Genomic DNA, 16,259 nt, shown 5'->3' with positions numbered 1-16,259 from the left:
GACGCTCTTCTGTATGCATTTCCTTTAGAAATGAGTCAATAAGGCCACCCCGGAGCAAGATTGCTCATCACAGAAAACATTTGCCTCCAGCATCTTTATTCTTACAGGAACATTCTTTAGGCAAGCACAGTGCTTTGTAAAGGGCAGGTAGCAGAGTAGCTGTGTTTTACTATGAAAGCTCCACCGCCTAAATCAACAATCAACAGCAAAAACAGTGCCATCAACCTGCAGTAAAGGGAAACACCAAAACACAATCTGAAATAGATTATATGGAGAGAATAAGCTGAAATAAGTGTTTTTAAGTGAGAGTTTCAAGTATTCTAGTCTATGCCAGTCAATGACAGTGACCATGGTTTTCACTGATTCTGGAAATCATATATTTCTGTGTGTGTGTGTGTGTGTTTGTGTGTATACACTTCTACGTATATTTGGAGCCTTGACCGGATCTTGAAGCCCCTTTCCCTCACCTTTCTCTGTGAAGTAGGTGAAAATCCCAGCAAGTACTTTTTGTGAGTGTGGGCCCAGTTATTTTCTCTCCACTGATTCCAATATGTAATCAAGGAGGTAATAAAAACATTGTTTCATCGAGTCAGTTAGGCTGCACTGTGATTATAACATGGGATTTGGCATTTACCTTAGAGTGATAAATGTGTGGAAATTAACCTATTTCAGTGTGTGTGTATGTTTGTGTGTGTGTGTGAGTGTGTGTGCACGCGTGGGAATTGAGGGACTGGATGTTTGCTTGAGTTAGAACAAATACATTTATAAAATTTTAAATGACGCACAGATACCTAAATGCAAAGTAAGTTACGTTGGGCTGCCTATTTAAGACTGAATCACTCTTTTCAATTAACTCTGTGTACATTACAACCGTCCTCAATGTGGGGGATCACCACATGTTTTTATTCTGTTTTGGTTTTCAGGGAGGGATATGGCAAGTACAACGCTTCCTGGTTACCCCCCTCACGTTCCACCCACTGGACAAGGCAGCTACCCAACCTCAACTCTTGCAGGAATGGTACCTGGTAAGTCAGAGATACATTCCTAATTATCTCTAACCTGTAGAATAATCATATTAACTCTTATGGTCCTTAATGGTACTTATTTTATGCACATCTAAAGGAAGAAGCACTGAGCTTGACCTGTTGGTATTCATAGCTATTACTTCAGGTCTTTGGAGGCCTGGTATATCTTGCATTTCATTTTCTCACTTGTGCCCCATTTAGCACACTAGCAGACTCACCACAAAGAGAAAAAACAGATTCATGTGCACATTGCACAATCAAGGAGTAATGAAAGGGGCATATTTGATTGCCTCTGTGGCTACCACGACGCAGATAGAAGCGCTATTTTATAGTATCTTACTATTAGGCTGCTGTGCAATGCCCACTCTAGAATGACACTGCTCTCTTCTCTGCCCTGCTGACCTTCACAAAACAACTGTCTCCCCTACTTTTGAGTGTGGGCCCCTCGGGCTCTTGAGGGAGTTCTGCACGTCTAAACAAGACTGGGCATTTATGACTCAAAAATAAAGGTGAGATTCCAATCTACAACAAATAGTTTATACGAAGTGACCTTATGAGTTCTTGCGTGTGCATAGTTAAGGACATTTTTATATGGCAGTATTACTTTGACCACTTGTTGTTGCTTAATCTGCAGCAGACATTCCCATAAAATAGTTTCTGGAAAAGAGATCGTTTGTCAGTTTGGTAAAGATCCTTATTAGTGAACAATATTATATGTGGTCGCTCTCTGAAACACACATAAAGGCATTACATGCATTTAATATTATCTTATATTAATGCCATTACAATTATAGTATGCTATTAAGTGCCACAAATATTTCCCAATACACATGAACAAACAAAAATAATTGGCTTCAGAATAATTCATGAATGAGTACTAAAGGGAGCTGAAACAATTTTATAATTTTATTTAATGTAATAAGAAGACCCTAAAATGACAAAAACATGGCCACACTACTAATTATACTTTTGATTGATAATGACTTTAATTTTAATATGCCTCACTTTTTACACTGCAACAGTTTTTGGTACCCAATAGCTTATAATCATGGATGAAAGCCACAAAAGAGATCCAATCGTTGATTCACTAAACAACAGATTTTACCTTCATGACAGTCCAAAACAGGGGGCAAAATAAATGGTTGCCCTGGGCAAAACTAATTGCACCAGTGTTGATCAGCGAGCAGGCAATCATCATGAAGGTGGAAGCAAATACTCTTAAATGTCTGTTGATGTGGTGAGCTCGCTCTCGGACTGACTGACCGCCCCACTTACACATCCAAGGCGGCAACACTGCACATAATACCCAACCCAAAAGACAATATTCAGCACTCAAAACATGCCCAGATTGAAATGTGTAGCTTTGTCCTCGTTAACTATTGTTTTTAGGCCGATATATTATTCTGCTGAAAACCTTCAACTGTTGGACTCCTCTCCCTCCACAGTGTTTTGTGGTCAGATCCTCGGGGTGGTCATCCTGCAAGAGAGGGTCAGCTAGAGACAACCACAAATCTGCAGAGAGGAGGCTGGAGGAGCTGGCGGGATCGTGAGAGGAGTAGTTAAACAAAATTCAATGCTGATGAGGAAATTACACTTGTTCCATTAGTGATTGGGAAAGGAGATAGCTCAGTTCCTTTTGGTCACAGCTGAGCTCAAAAGCTCATTATCCTGCTGCATGCATGCTTTCACTCCTCGTCAATAAACACTTTTCAGTGGTGGCTGTCTTCTCTGGCGGCCCACCTCCCCACCGCCTCCCCCACCTTCGCTTCCCACAGCTGCTCTCAGTGTGTCTCTTTCTCCTCTACTTAACCTGTGGCTTAGGTTCACTGTAAACAGTTTTGGATCACAGGACAGGGAAACTGCTGCAAGAGAAAGGTCCTCTCCCTTCTAAACGGGTGGCCGGGAAGAACTAATGCACTTTCTGTGTTCTCCTTTATCATGTACACTTACGCAACCCCTTTTTTTCATTTACATCTCAGTATGCTTTAATTTCCCACTTGTTAGACTTTTTATAAGTATTTCAAATATACTGCTTTGTGTTTTTTTGTGTGCATGAGTGCAAAAAATTTAATATTTTATTTAGAACATGTAAGAGTACAATCTCATGAACTTACCTCGCTGGGCTATTAGGTAGGTCTATTAGGCGCATCAACATTTAAGAGCGTTTGGGCACTAAATGTGAATGTGTTTGGTGGTTGCAATTTTGTAATACTTGCTTTTTAGGAGCCATGTTGTAATGCTTTTTGAATTATGGAGCCAGATGAGTTCATCTTGGGTGTGATAAAAGAAGGCCTGGGAGATATTTTAATTATATTAGCACAATTATGTTATGCTTTATACGCTTAATTACGCCACTTCACTTAATTGTGTGCAGTTTGTGGTGAGTAACTGTTGTTTACTGTGCTTTGTCTAAAGGCATTCATTCTCATGTCAACAATTGAAGTGAGGACGAAAATCACATAGCAGTATATTACAAAATAACGGATTTGCTTTTTGCTTTTATTTATCAGTAATTTTGCATCATGTTCCTGACTTTTTGTATAACTAACCTGAAGCAAATTACACGAATTTTGCACACCCAAAGTTGTTAGCCTTTTTTGATAGGGATGAGAGTTTTGCAGAATAGGTTCTACCTTTCATAGAGTTTTACTGAAGCCAAAGCTAACAACACTTAGTGAGGTTGTAGCACAGAGATTAAATTTTGAGTGTCACTGGGAAGATCTATGTTACATCTTTGTTGGGATTTTTGCTGAAGGCGTTGGCAGTTGGCATAGGATTTTATATTGGTATGCACTTGTTGGCATTTACTATCCACAACACCCACAGACACCTCTTGACAAAATATTGCCATTTTAACAATCTCTCACGAGTCTGAAGAATGCTCGTAAGCAATATTACTGCTCAGTAGAGCGTATGTGCTCTGACACTGGAGACTTCTATTCAATGCAGTCTAAAGGTCCCACCTTTCTACTCTCTTCTGCTTTGTTCACCATCATAATTATTTATACTCTCCTTATTGGCAAGGAATATAGGAGTACTCTACCATGCATCCAGAATCCTTCATCTCATCAACATATATTTCAGCTAAGTTTGCACAAATAACTGATCAAAACTTGTCATCTGGTGATTTGTTATTATCACAAATGGGGCATGTGATTGCCTTATAATGAGAATTAAAGAGATGGCTGGAACAGTCAATAGAATATTCCTGGCCATGAAACTATGTCCCATATTCAAAACATGCATCAGTTAGGCAAAGACTTCCACTGGATCAAGCGTTTTCTTCAAGGCTCAAGATATAAAATGGAGTAGGGTCACAGCTCCTTCCATGTGTCCCTGCTAACTTTGGTGTATATCATAACATCACATAAAGCTGAAACCAAACACAGCAATCAGTCTGTTCAATAAACTGTAACAATCTATTTTCTAATAAGATGTGAGTACCCATACTGCTCAACTAATTGTCTCCTAGATAATCATATTGTGAGAAGGTGATCGTGTGCAATGTGATAAGAGTATCATTGTTATTGATTTAGATTTACTTATAGGCTGATTGCACTGCTGTCTATTCAAGATTATGGTGGGATAACAGAGTCAAAATTGTAACCTTGAAGAGGATGCCATTGAAGTAGAGTGAAACGAGAAGTATGACTTGCGTTAACTCGTTTAAACCTAAGCAAAAGAGTTTCTTAAGGATCAATATAATTTTCAAATATTTGCATTACAAAATACAAATATCAGCAAGAAAGGCTGTACAGTTCCTGATCATACATATTGCAAATTTCTGGATTCAATTTTTCAAATCTCTGTATTTTGAAATGCAAACATGGGCATTAGAGATGCAAATATCTGAAATATAGATTGCAGATACTTAGATTATGTATGACAGGTGTCTTGATTGTAGATTGATAATATCCTGAAGTGAGACATGTTTGAAGACAGTAGAGGATCATCATGCTTACAGTATTGTGATCCTCTACTCTGTTCGAACATTTCTTCATAAAAGTAAAGGAGTACATTATAATGCAGTTTCTAAATCCATTAGATGGAGCAGAAAGAGGTGCATAATGCAGGTGCCACCACAGTTTAGTTATGAATTGTACATTTCAAATTAGCTATTAAAATCAAAAGTATCTTCCTGTTCTACCAGTATTATTATTTCAAAGCGAGGACTGAGTGGTTTTCATTTTAAAAACGTCCCTCTTTCTGCACCATATCCTTTCAGACGTAACTTCAGGCAATAGAGATTAGAAGTAGGTATTTACAAAAATCATGCACTTTGCCTTCACACAATTATATGAAATTGTGGCAAAATTACAAGTAATTCCATGAGCAGCAAATTCATCATTTCGGACTATATTTTTACATTTGTATACTGTCCTTGCATCAGTTTTTGATGTGAAGACACATTCTGCAGTAAGAAACTCGTGTAAACAAACAAAAGCACCATGAGCAACAGACTCTCGCGTCCTTTTGTGCCTTTGCATGTTCACATTTCAGGTACATTTTCACCACGAATGGCATGCAATTGTGCAAAATGACGTAATTGTGTACTTTTGGGAATTTTGTTTAACAAGCACAACACAAGATTTGCAAATTATGCCTGTGTAATAACTTTCACCCAGGCCATCTTAATAGGATTGCAAATTCAGGGTTTTTTCTTTCTGCCCTTTTTTCTCATCCAAAAGTGTATTCAGAGATTCGAAATTCTCTGGACAACACAGTAACCAAGGGAATTAATATGTTTATCTGGCTACATTAGAGAAAAGATACTTGAGACTTCATGACTAATTCTGGTCATGGTGTGATCTATAGTTCTTCACATTGAATTGATGAAATCTCCATTAATTTGTAAGCGTAGGTTGTGGGTCTCTACCTATGCAAACTTTACAAAAGTTTTTTAAACCTTCTAAACTACTTGATATGAAGTTTGTGAAGTAAACATACGTATAGGAGTTTTTTTCAAGATTTTGTTTTTTTTAATAGAAGGATTGCTTTGGTACCTTCCTTCGTTAGTGATGAGAGCTATCTTGATCAATAGTGTCTAAGATGCAGAGATGGTTCACCAATCTATATGGCATAAATAAAAAGATGTTTGTATTACCAGTATATCCTAGTCCGAAAATTGACTGACATGAATATTAGTTCTTAAATATCACTTACAAAAATAATTCACCATTGGAGTTAACAATAGAATATCTACGCTCAGTGGGATTATATTTGTTTGACCAATTTTTGGGACACGATGTTTAGGTCATCAATCATTAAAATTATTTTATTCGGCTAAGAGCCATAAAAAGATAAAAACATCAACAAAAGCACTAGTGAAAAAATACATAACGATCACAAAAGGATTAAAAACGTGCCGGAATCAAAAAATATAGAATACAATTGTACATCACATGAAACCTGACCACGTTATATCAAGATAGGCATAAAATCTGTTTAAACATACCACCTTAACATATGCACAGTAAAATAGGGGACTCTGGCCAAGGTTACAGAATTAAGAGACTCAAAATCTCTAAAAATTCTAGTAATGCTTTTCTCTTCTTACCTAAGTGCTGCATGACTCTAAAGTTGTTTGTGGGGCATACCATCATCTGAGCAGGTCATGAATTTTCAGCTTTGCAAAAAACTAGACTTTATACTGATACTTAACAGAAAAATGCATCTCATTCAAAGATATTTTTTTAGAGCATATTCTATTCTATTTTATCATTCACGAATCAAATCAGCAAATTAAAATTGAATGCAAGACTATGAAATGAAGAGAAAAGACATAAAAAGATAGAACACTAGATGTTTTTGAAGATTCACCATATCTCATGGCTCATTTGTATTAAGAATTCCTAAGTCGTTTTTCGAGTAATATCCGTAAGAGGGAAGTCACATTGGCTGCGGTGGTTACCAGTTGTCTGTCTGCAAACCATCTTGTTCTCCTATGAAGTTTCATAGGAACAGCATTGTAATTGTGATCGAAGACCCTGGCTCCAGACACTCATCACTTGCCTCAGTTAATGGTCTCAGCGTGATGATTCAGAGTTTGATCCACTTTGATCGATCCATAGTTTTATCCCTGTACCATCTTTTTGTGCATTTATATCAGTTGTGTTATGTTCACTATGAAGTTTATTATGTTGTGAGTTTAATCTGCGATTGTAGGATGTCCAGTGTATGCTTGGGTGCCTGATCCCTGCAAGATGTTCGGGAGATCCCCACAAGATAAACATAGAAAGAATGTGGCTAAACTGAACATATTTACATAGTGAGTGGTTATCCTAAACCCCTGCATAGAGGTTACCCTCCTGGACCTATGCTAAGCATTTCAACCCTTGATCCTCAAGTTGGTAAGGGGTCCATCATTTTACAATTCTATGCCTGTTGTCTCTGGATAATAGCTCATAGGCAAAGGCCATTTCCAAAGAAGGATCTACAAAAAATAGATGTACCAAATAAGTAGCTAGACTCATTATGGCTTGCACTATAACGAGGAAGGGGAATTGATTCCACATTAGGGAAAGAACAAACAGATCTTAGCTTTATTAATCTTCAGATATTTATACAGGTTTATTGTGGTTCTAGAAGAATACCATGTTTTCTTGATAACACAGTTTTCATGGAAATTTAGAGGAAGTGATTGATCTTTCTAACCTGATTGTCTTTCTAGGAAGTGAATTTTCAGGAAACCCCTACAGCCACCCACAGTACACGACTTACAATGAAGCCTGGCGATTCAGCAATCCCGCATTACTAAGTGAGTATCTCCGTTGTTATTCCTGACCTTGCTAGAATTATTAAGTTTGAAGAGCATGTGCTAAGAAATAGAGTTCATTGTCTGCGGTGTTGTTCTATTAGGTCAATGTTTGTTAGATCAAATTTTCACTATTACCATACATAAACCTCAGAAAATACACATGCTCCATTACCAGATATTCTCCAGATATAGGATACTTTCGTTGCTGCTCATTTTAGAAGTGTGAACTAGAAATCACACGGCATTCTTACAAACCTCCCTAGTGACCCCATTCAGTTTAAACCAAGAATTCCCCTTTTCCTCTCATTGTCATTAGACATACATTGGACAAATTAAGCTCAGCTCATTCTCGTCGGGAGCAAGTCTCTTAGTCCTAGGAGAAATCACCAAAGTCTAAAGTCATATCAAGTTCCAAGGCAATGCTAGGCCTTGCCAAATAGACCTACACAACGGTCACTAAAAGAGAATACTCAAGGGAGTTACTTTGGCGAGACATGGATTCTTTCTCTCTCTATTGATTTTGTGCTGAAGTATGTTGGTGCCAGGAACATAAATCCCAATTCCAGCCCCCGCTTATTAGGGCAAACAGTGCAATCAAATCATAGTGGCAGCTTAAGTGACATCACACGCCTTCCGCCTCTATTGACTTCAAGAGGGCATAGTCCAGGCTACTGGACACCTATTTAACAAACATGACTGAAAAAAACCATTCTACAACATGCCAAAAGACAATGCCTGGTAAAAAGAATACAACTAAAGCGATCAACAACTAAAATCGTATATTTTGACATCACCAAAAGGCAGATTTGCCTACATCTTAAAATGTATAAAGCAATTCACAGGGGATATAAACAGCAACGCAGGGGTAGCCCTTCTTAAGAGAGACGCTCTGTACTGCTTCCCTGTATGTTACTGTGTGATTCTTGCTATGGGAAGGTATAGCTCGAATCAAAATACACTTCCCCTTTGTCCACTGTGCATTTGGTTCACAGCTGTCCCTCTTCGGATCTCAGTATTTCGGTGCCTTTCTCTTCCCATCAACAATGGCATTAATGTGCATATGGAATATACAGGGCAGATATTATGGTACTGCAATGTCACCCCAGGGGTCTGGTTATAGAGAAAAACAAGACACCTCATGCAGAGAGCCTTAAAATGTCATTAAACATGAAATTACATTATTGATGCTTAATCCACAGTCATGTTATGTTTGTTTTATTGCATGATATTATGATGGAATACCTTTCACAATACTGCACTTTCTTGTCATAATATGTCTGAGTATTTAGTATAATTTCTTAACAGGATTCTGTGATATTTTAAGGATAGAGTGACCCAGTCCTAACCGTTTTAAAATAGTTTTCTAAGCATCACGAATTTAAAAACATAATTGCATGTGTTTGGTGATGTATATTACATTCGCTTATTGTTTAAAGGCCTGTAATGATGTGCCCAACTCTAAGCCATACTTTATATGCAACCTGTTGGGAATTACTGTCCTAAATGATATGTTTACTACTTTGTGCTTGCACTGCCTAGTTGTTCGCTTCATCCCCTTAAATACACATAAATTAACTTATTTAGATATAATCACTCAGCCACACAATTCCTGAAAAGTACGTTACTTTGGTTGTTTGTTTGTTTTGCTGTTTGTCTTTTCATCCAGTCCATTTTTCTCCTGTGTTAACTTTCAGGTTCCCCTTATTATTATAGTGCCACATCCAGGGGCTCAGCACCTCCCACTGCTGCCACTGCCTATGACCGCCACTAGTTATCATGCAAATCACATGAAACTGCAGGGTGACAGCTTAGGCCTCCATATTGTACCTGTCTGACCAACCTCTTCCATACCTGTGGGATGAAGATTGATCCACGTCTCACCAGCCTGCAGCTCTCCCCGCCAACACCCGAAGCACCCACATACACCACAGGCGGAACTTAACCAACCTAAATCTGCCACATCTACATAGGATTTATATGTGGCACGAAGAGCGGACATCAGGCCAGTTTGCCCTGTTGATGCTGGAATTCCCAACGCAGCACCAAGAGAAAAAACAATCTTGACACGTTCTTCCAAAATGAACAAAGGCATCCTCCAAACTCCAAAGACAATAACAACTAAGCAAAGTAGACAGAGAATCAACTTGCACATTTCATGGAAAGGACCATTTATTTAAAGGGAAGAGGAAGACGATGCACATGGAGTCATTGCTTTTTTTATTTTCGTAAAATGGCAATTCATGCACAAAGAATCCCATAAAATAACAAAGTATGTTTCAGTAACTGGAAGAGAATCACATGGGATGGGAAACTCTGATTTCTTTAAAGCTCCAGTCAATTTCCGAAAGTCTCTCTGTACTTTCCTTTTGAACCATGACCATTTTTGGTCAGTCATCTCCCAGACCGAATCTTCATCTTTTAGCTGGAAGAGCGCATCACAGCACACCACTATCACCAGGGTGATGGCTCGTGCAACACAATCAGCTAAAGTACAAGACTGTGAGACATGTCAATGTCAATCAAAAGAGAAACAGAAAATGAAAATGAGAATATATAAATATATAAATATATATAAACATACCCAATTTATATGCTTTATCATGAAGGTCTGTGAAAAAAACAACAAAACATTTTTTTTAAAAAACTGAAAAGAAACCAACAAATTGAAGACAATTATTGTAATGTTTGCCTCTTCCACTTTAATCTTTTTTTTCTTTTATCCAATTTTGCACTATTGTTTGATTGTTGAGGATAAGGCAGCACTCAGAGCTGATCCAGCAGTGTGGAATTAAAACTATTAGTAAACGTCTACACCAACCACAAAACAGCATCAAAAAATTAAAGCTAGGTTATTGTGTAATTGTTGTTGCATTTTAAAAACACAAATACAACATTTAGAACACTGGCACTTAATGTTTCTAAGGGCCTGTAAGTCCCAATACTGATTGTGTTAGTGATGAGGATGGAGAGGACATTTAAAAAAAAAATCCTTCTTTCTTTGTGTTTCAGAAACGTCACATTCAGTGTTGTTGTTACCATTCATCCCAGGTGTGTTCTGGTTAGGGATTTATTATCTTCCCTATGCCTTCACTAGTTCTTTATTAGCTATTTTGATTATTTCCTACTGGTTAGAAGTCAGGGAGTGGTGATGTCGGGGTAGTTATGCTATGGGTTGCATAAAGCAGAGGTGGCAGATGCAACCAAGGTAGAGCCTGGAGAATTCCACTCCTTGCACATTGGAGAAAAACATTTTATTCTGCACCTGTTGGCAGCATGCAATAACGCATGATGCATACAAAGGTTGGAAGAAGATGAGTGAGTGTCCCTAGCTTCAACTTCTAAGTTAGTGAATAATGAGCAAAACCTGGGGGACACATGTGAATTAAATGCATACCAGTGACATCTGTGTTGACCCACATGTTCTTGACTTGAATCCAGATCCTCCGTAGGTTTATAAATTGAATACCATTAAATTGGGTAATAGTTCCAGATGTTATGTACAGTGCCAAGAGGTGGACACCTGTTGTAAGAAGCTCTGTGTGGAAAAGCTCATTATTGTTAGGTGTTGGCTCATCTTAAGATCCAGATGAAGACAAATTATCCACTGACGACCACATGGTGCCCCATAACCATTTCCTCATATCTACAGTGGACCATCCATCCAGGTACTGATCATGATGCAAATCAACCCCATTTTCACTGGTTAATATTAATTATATTAAGGAGAAAGTTGACATATATTCATGTGCACTCAACAATGCAAGTGGGTGAGGTTACAATTGCAGAAGGAGTTGGCTCATGTGTAAAAAGAGAAGGATCTATATGGAAAGGGTTGGGAATATAGGGGGCATGGCCAGTACTGACATTTTAGATGTATTTATGGGATTATTATTGACTTTTCAGGGAAGTGATTTCATAGCAAAACTGGATTCTAGTTGACTGCCCATTGGAAACTCAAGAGTAAGTCATGCTTACTCAAGGAACAATGTTTGTGAATCAGACCATGTTTTTTAGTGTTACAAATGTGTTGGATAAACCATGAATCAAAATGATAGCATTAATCAGGTGCAGAACCTTTGAGGTGTGTCACATGAACCATTTCCCTAATACTGAGATGTCTGTGATTAAAGGTGAGTGTGGTTAATTATTTGCTTCAAAAATGACACTTTGCAGGTTTCATTTGTCAGCCAGCTCAAGTAGGAGCTGACACCTTCCCAAAACACAAATAAAGCAGGAATTCACCAACGTGTCCTACCACCTCCAGCAACACCTCATTCATCTTTTTCCTTCCAAGCCTGTTCTGCGAATGCAATTACTGCATTTGCCAAAGTCTTCCCTGTTCATGGTGGTTGGAAGTTACTTTAAACGACAGCATTTTAAAACAGCATTTTTGCTAAGTCAACTACCTGACGTTTGAATTCCCCAAACAGCATATCGACTAAAAGACCCAACTATTGTCATATACATTTCATTTCACTGGTCTGTGCAGGAAATCCAAATGTGATAAATTATTTAATATAATGGTATTTGCAACAAAATCCCAATAGCCATTGCTGTTTTATATAAACAATTGTTTGTAATGTGAAGGAAAACTCTTGTATATAAATCCATCTTCACGTTTGTCATGCTGTCCTCTTCATATAGGTAAAGGAAACTCTCTGTATGTTGTAAATCTCCTTGTGTTTGTTAAAATAAATTAATTACATTATTTAAAATAAAACACTGCATGGTTACAAAAAGCCCACTAAATTGCCAAAGTCACTAGGGTGTGCACACTTCAGCTTTTCATTGCCTGTTTTTCATAATAGAAAGATTACGGGGAAAATCGCTATGCAAAAATTTCATACAAGATGGTAACTGTCTGTTTAATTAAGTTATTTTTTTCTTTCTGGCCTTCTCTCCATCGTTTTACATCACTGTGCTCTTTTTTATAATGGATCAAGCAAAAAAAATCTCACCTTCTTTTTTAAATAAAAATGTATGTATTACAACACAAAAAGCCCCAAAACAAAAGCTCTGTAATATTTGCTTGCTAGAATGAACGACGATTACAGTGTTTTGTAACCTTGGACCTGAACCCGGGGACTTGGTCCCGAAGTCTGTCACAATTGTGTTCCCCATTTTGCATTCGTTTGTGAGGTAAACGCCAATTTGGGGTTGGTCTGGGGGTACTTCAGAAGAGATGGGGCGAGGACCGTCAACAAGGGCACCTCCAATAAAGTGAACGGTTTTGTGACCTATAGATGTTTTTAGTGGTAAAGAGCCATCTGGTTCTATCGTGGACAAGTCTGCATGCTTTAGCACATTTGCTTACCCAATGGATAGTGACCAAACATGAAACTAAAAGGCTTCAGAAATAAACATAAACTGGACGAGAGTATACCTGAAAACGTAGAAAAGAAAGAAAATGAACTCCTGCATCAGAAAAAAATCTCTTTTTAACTGAATAATTTCATTTTGATGAAAACACAAAAAACAATCAGATGCCCTTTTGACCTTCGGAAAGGCAGACTGAAGGAACCGAAAAAGAGGCGCTGGTATTGTAGCTCGACACTGGACCAACTTACTGGGTCAGAGACGACTTTGTACAGTAACTGTACAGAATGAATGTACAGAATGAACCCGGAAAGGGTTTCCTGAACAACTTTTAGCGTTTCCATAATTAAAGTGCCGATTCTGATCGAATCAAAGAGAGACAGTGACTTGACACAGGAATCGGGACACATGCAAATGTATTTATATAAATATCTATACAGACAAATATAGGTACAGATATGCACAAGTGAAGCAACCACAGACTACGATACAGAAGGAAGGGGGTCATCTCTGGCTTTGGATGACATGTCTCTCCTCTAACATGCAATCTGATGGTCTTTGGCTGAAGCTGCCCAGCTTTGATCATTACTTCAATTCTGTTTGATTCTTTTTCTTTGTGCACCTGAGAAATAAACAATTTTTGTATGTCACTCTGAAGGCTCGTGCATTTTTTGCTGTCTCAGTTCAGTTATCCGGTTGCTGTAGTTTTGGATGTTAAATTGAGAGAACTGCGTGACTGGTTTGAGTTCCAGGCCTAGGTTTAAATCATGCTGCGTGTGTTTTTGTGGCAATGTTGAGCATATATATGTATGTCACAAAATATACCGTTTACCATCTTTCTCGTGCCTTGTTTCTTTTGGCATAGGGCTTTAGGTCAGGCTATTTTAGTTGGTCTTGCTTTGTGTAAGATACAACAGTTTTTGCACTAGTCTTCCCGGACGTGTCCCTTTTTTACACACATTAGCAAGATGTTAGCACCTTCGGCGAATTGACGTCGTGTATGGGTCTACATGCAGTGCTAAAAACCTTTGGTGCCGGAAAATTGATTGACGCTGTCATCTGCACCATGCAAATCTGCGCCCCGCCTCTTCTCAGTCACTGACCATGTTAGTAGTGCAAGGCCTAAATGAGAAGAATGCATGTCAATTGAAACTATGGCCCTAATTTATACTTTTTTTGCGCTGCATTACCTTAATTTATTGACGCAAAAGCGGCGGAAACTTACAAAATAGAGTTGTATTTTGTAAGTTTGTGCCGCTTTTGCGTCAACAAATGATGGTATTGCGGTGCAAAAAAAGTATAAATCTATAAACACTTCTTGTAGTGGGTAACGGTTTTCACAGATATTGCTTTACCCCCTTAATTCTACATTCTCTTTCTATGCAAGGCATATTTCATTAAAGCTATTTGAATATAATAATTGTCGCGTTGATTGAGGGCTAAAACAGATAAGGTAATATTATTCAATAAATGCCACCCAAAAATTTCAGAATTGCACTCCCATTATAGCTCCCATGCTTTCAACAGGTTTCCAAGAGGGCATAGATAAAATGGTGCGCGGCATGGGTGAGATGGCATTGAGTGGAAAGGAAAATATTATGGTGACAATTCAAAAATGCCTCAAGCGTTGCTTTTAATGATTGCACGCACACACTAAATGGCTGTGCTGTTTCAAGCGCACTTCATTCGTTTTGTCACACCTTGAAAGTATAACCAAATGCCAAACGTTTTTAAATTGTGTCACAGTTAAATAATATGCATGGCCTACTGCCGTTTCTCAGATGTTGATATCATGGTGTACCATATGGATGGCTATCATCATGCTCACAGCAGAATTCCCACCATTCCACGTCACACACTAACATCCTAAGGAGCAAATTGAACAAAAGTACTCACATAAATTCAACACATGCCATACATGGCTTTCACAGAATCAAACAGTACTTGCCTCTTCCATCCATCAATACTAACTTCACAACACATTTCCAACCGCAATTACAATGAAAAATGTTTAATCACAACAACAACACACACCCTAGACACTCCTGTACACAACTTTACACCAAAGACATATACTTGGCAACAGTATACCAACTCAACAAGTATCCTTCTGCACCACATCAGAACTTATCTTAGAACAACTCAAATACACCTAATTTAAACATATCACTTACCATTTACCTGGATAGTCAGCTGGCAGAGAAACCAATATATATATATATATATATATATATATATATATATATATATGTTCGATGGCATGTGTAGCTGCAGATACACATGCTTTGCACATCCCGCCATCTAGTGTTGGGCTCGGAGTGTTACAAGTTGTTTTTCTTCGAAGAAGTCTTTTCGAGTCACGAGATTGAGGGACTCCTCCCATTTCGGCTCCATTGCACATGGGGGTCGACTCCATCTTAGATTGTTTTCTTTCCGCCATCGGGTTCGGACGTGTTCCTTTTCGCTCCGCGCTTCGGTTCGGAAAGTTAGTGAAAACTCGGAAAATTCGACGGTATTGTTTGCGTTCGGTAACGGGTTAGCTACAACAGATCGACACCGAATTCGGAAGAGCTCCGGCGGCCCTTCGGGGTTTTCGATTCCCCGGTGGGGCCTGGTCGGCCCGACCGCGTGCGTCTTCAAGGCTAATGGAAAGGACCCCATTCCGCTTCTGCCCCGAATGCCACAACAAGTATCCTTACACAGATCAGCATCTGGTCTGTAATTTGTGTTTGTCGCCAGAACACAAAGAGGATACCTGTGAGGCCTGTCGAGCATTTCGGTCCAGAAAGACTTTAAGGGACCGAAGAGCAAGAAGATTACAGATGGCGTCGGTGCCGACAGGACCAAAACACATGGAGGAAGAAGAGGAAGCCTTCTCCATCGAAGAATCGGACTCGGAAGAGGTCGATCCTGAACAGATGCCGAAAACCGTGAGTAAGACGTCGATACACATGACTCACATAAAAAGCAGCAAAGCCCAGGGGACGCCACCGCCAACAGACCATGGCTTAACCCAAAAAATAGGTGACCGGGCATCGGCACCGAAAAAGGGCACGCCTGTGTCGAAGTCATCCGACTCCGGTCGAGATACCGGCACAGAGCACACTCGACCCCAAGACACCGGGTTAGAGCAGACTCGACCCCGAGACACTGGGTCAGAG

At 38.9% G+C, this 16,259-nt stretch overlaps 1 protein-coding gene across 13 annotated transcripts in view; it reads left to right on the top strand.

Annotated features, from left to right (window-relative positions):
• Nucleotides 1–13,748, top strand: part of PAX2 (paired box 2) — a 123,399-nt gene extending 109,651 nt beyond the window's left edge. For 8 of the 13 annotated variants that reach the window (XM_069240351.1, XM_069240348.1, XM_069240356.1 and 5 more), the window contains 3 exons: nucleotides 924–1,025; nucleotides 7,696–7,782; nucleotides 9,496–13,748. In XM_069240351.1, the coding sequence (XP_069096452.1) occupies nucleotides 924–1,025; nucleotides 7,696–7,782; nucleotides 9,496–9,617 (311 nt within the window). In that variant the 3' untranslated portion in view covers nucleotides 9,618–13,748. Of the gene's footprint in view, nucleotides 1–923; nucleotides 1,026–7,695; nucleotides 7,783–9,476 lie in introns of all 13 variants that reach the window. The other 5 variants (XM_069240358.1, XM_069240357.1, XM_069240359.1 and 2 more) reach the window with 1 other exon arrangement.
• Nucleotides 13,749–16,259: the final 2,511 nt, after the last annotated feature.

Source organism: Pleurodeles waltl, chromosome 6 (assembly GCF_031143425.1).
Source record: "Pleurodeles waltl isolate 20211129_DDA chromosome 6, aPleWal1.hap1.20221129, whole genome shotgun sequence".
In the NCBI taxonomy this organism is placed as follows: domain Eukaryota; kingdom Metazoa; phylum Chordata; class Amphibia; order Caudata; family Salamandridae; genus Pleurodeles; species Pleurodeles waltl.
Note: the sequence above shows the minus strand (reverse complement) of the source record. Positions and strands in the feature narration are given on the sequence as shown.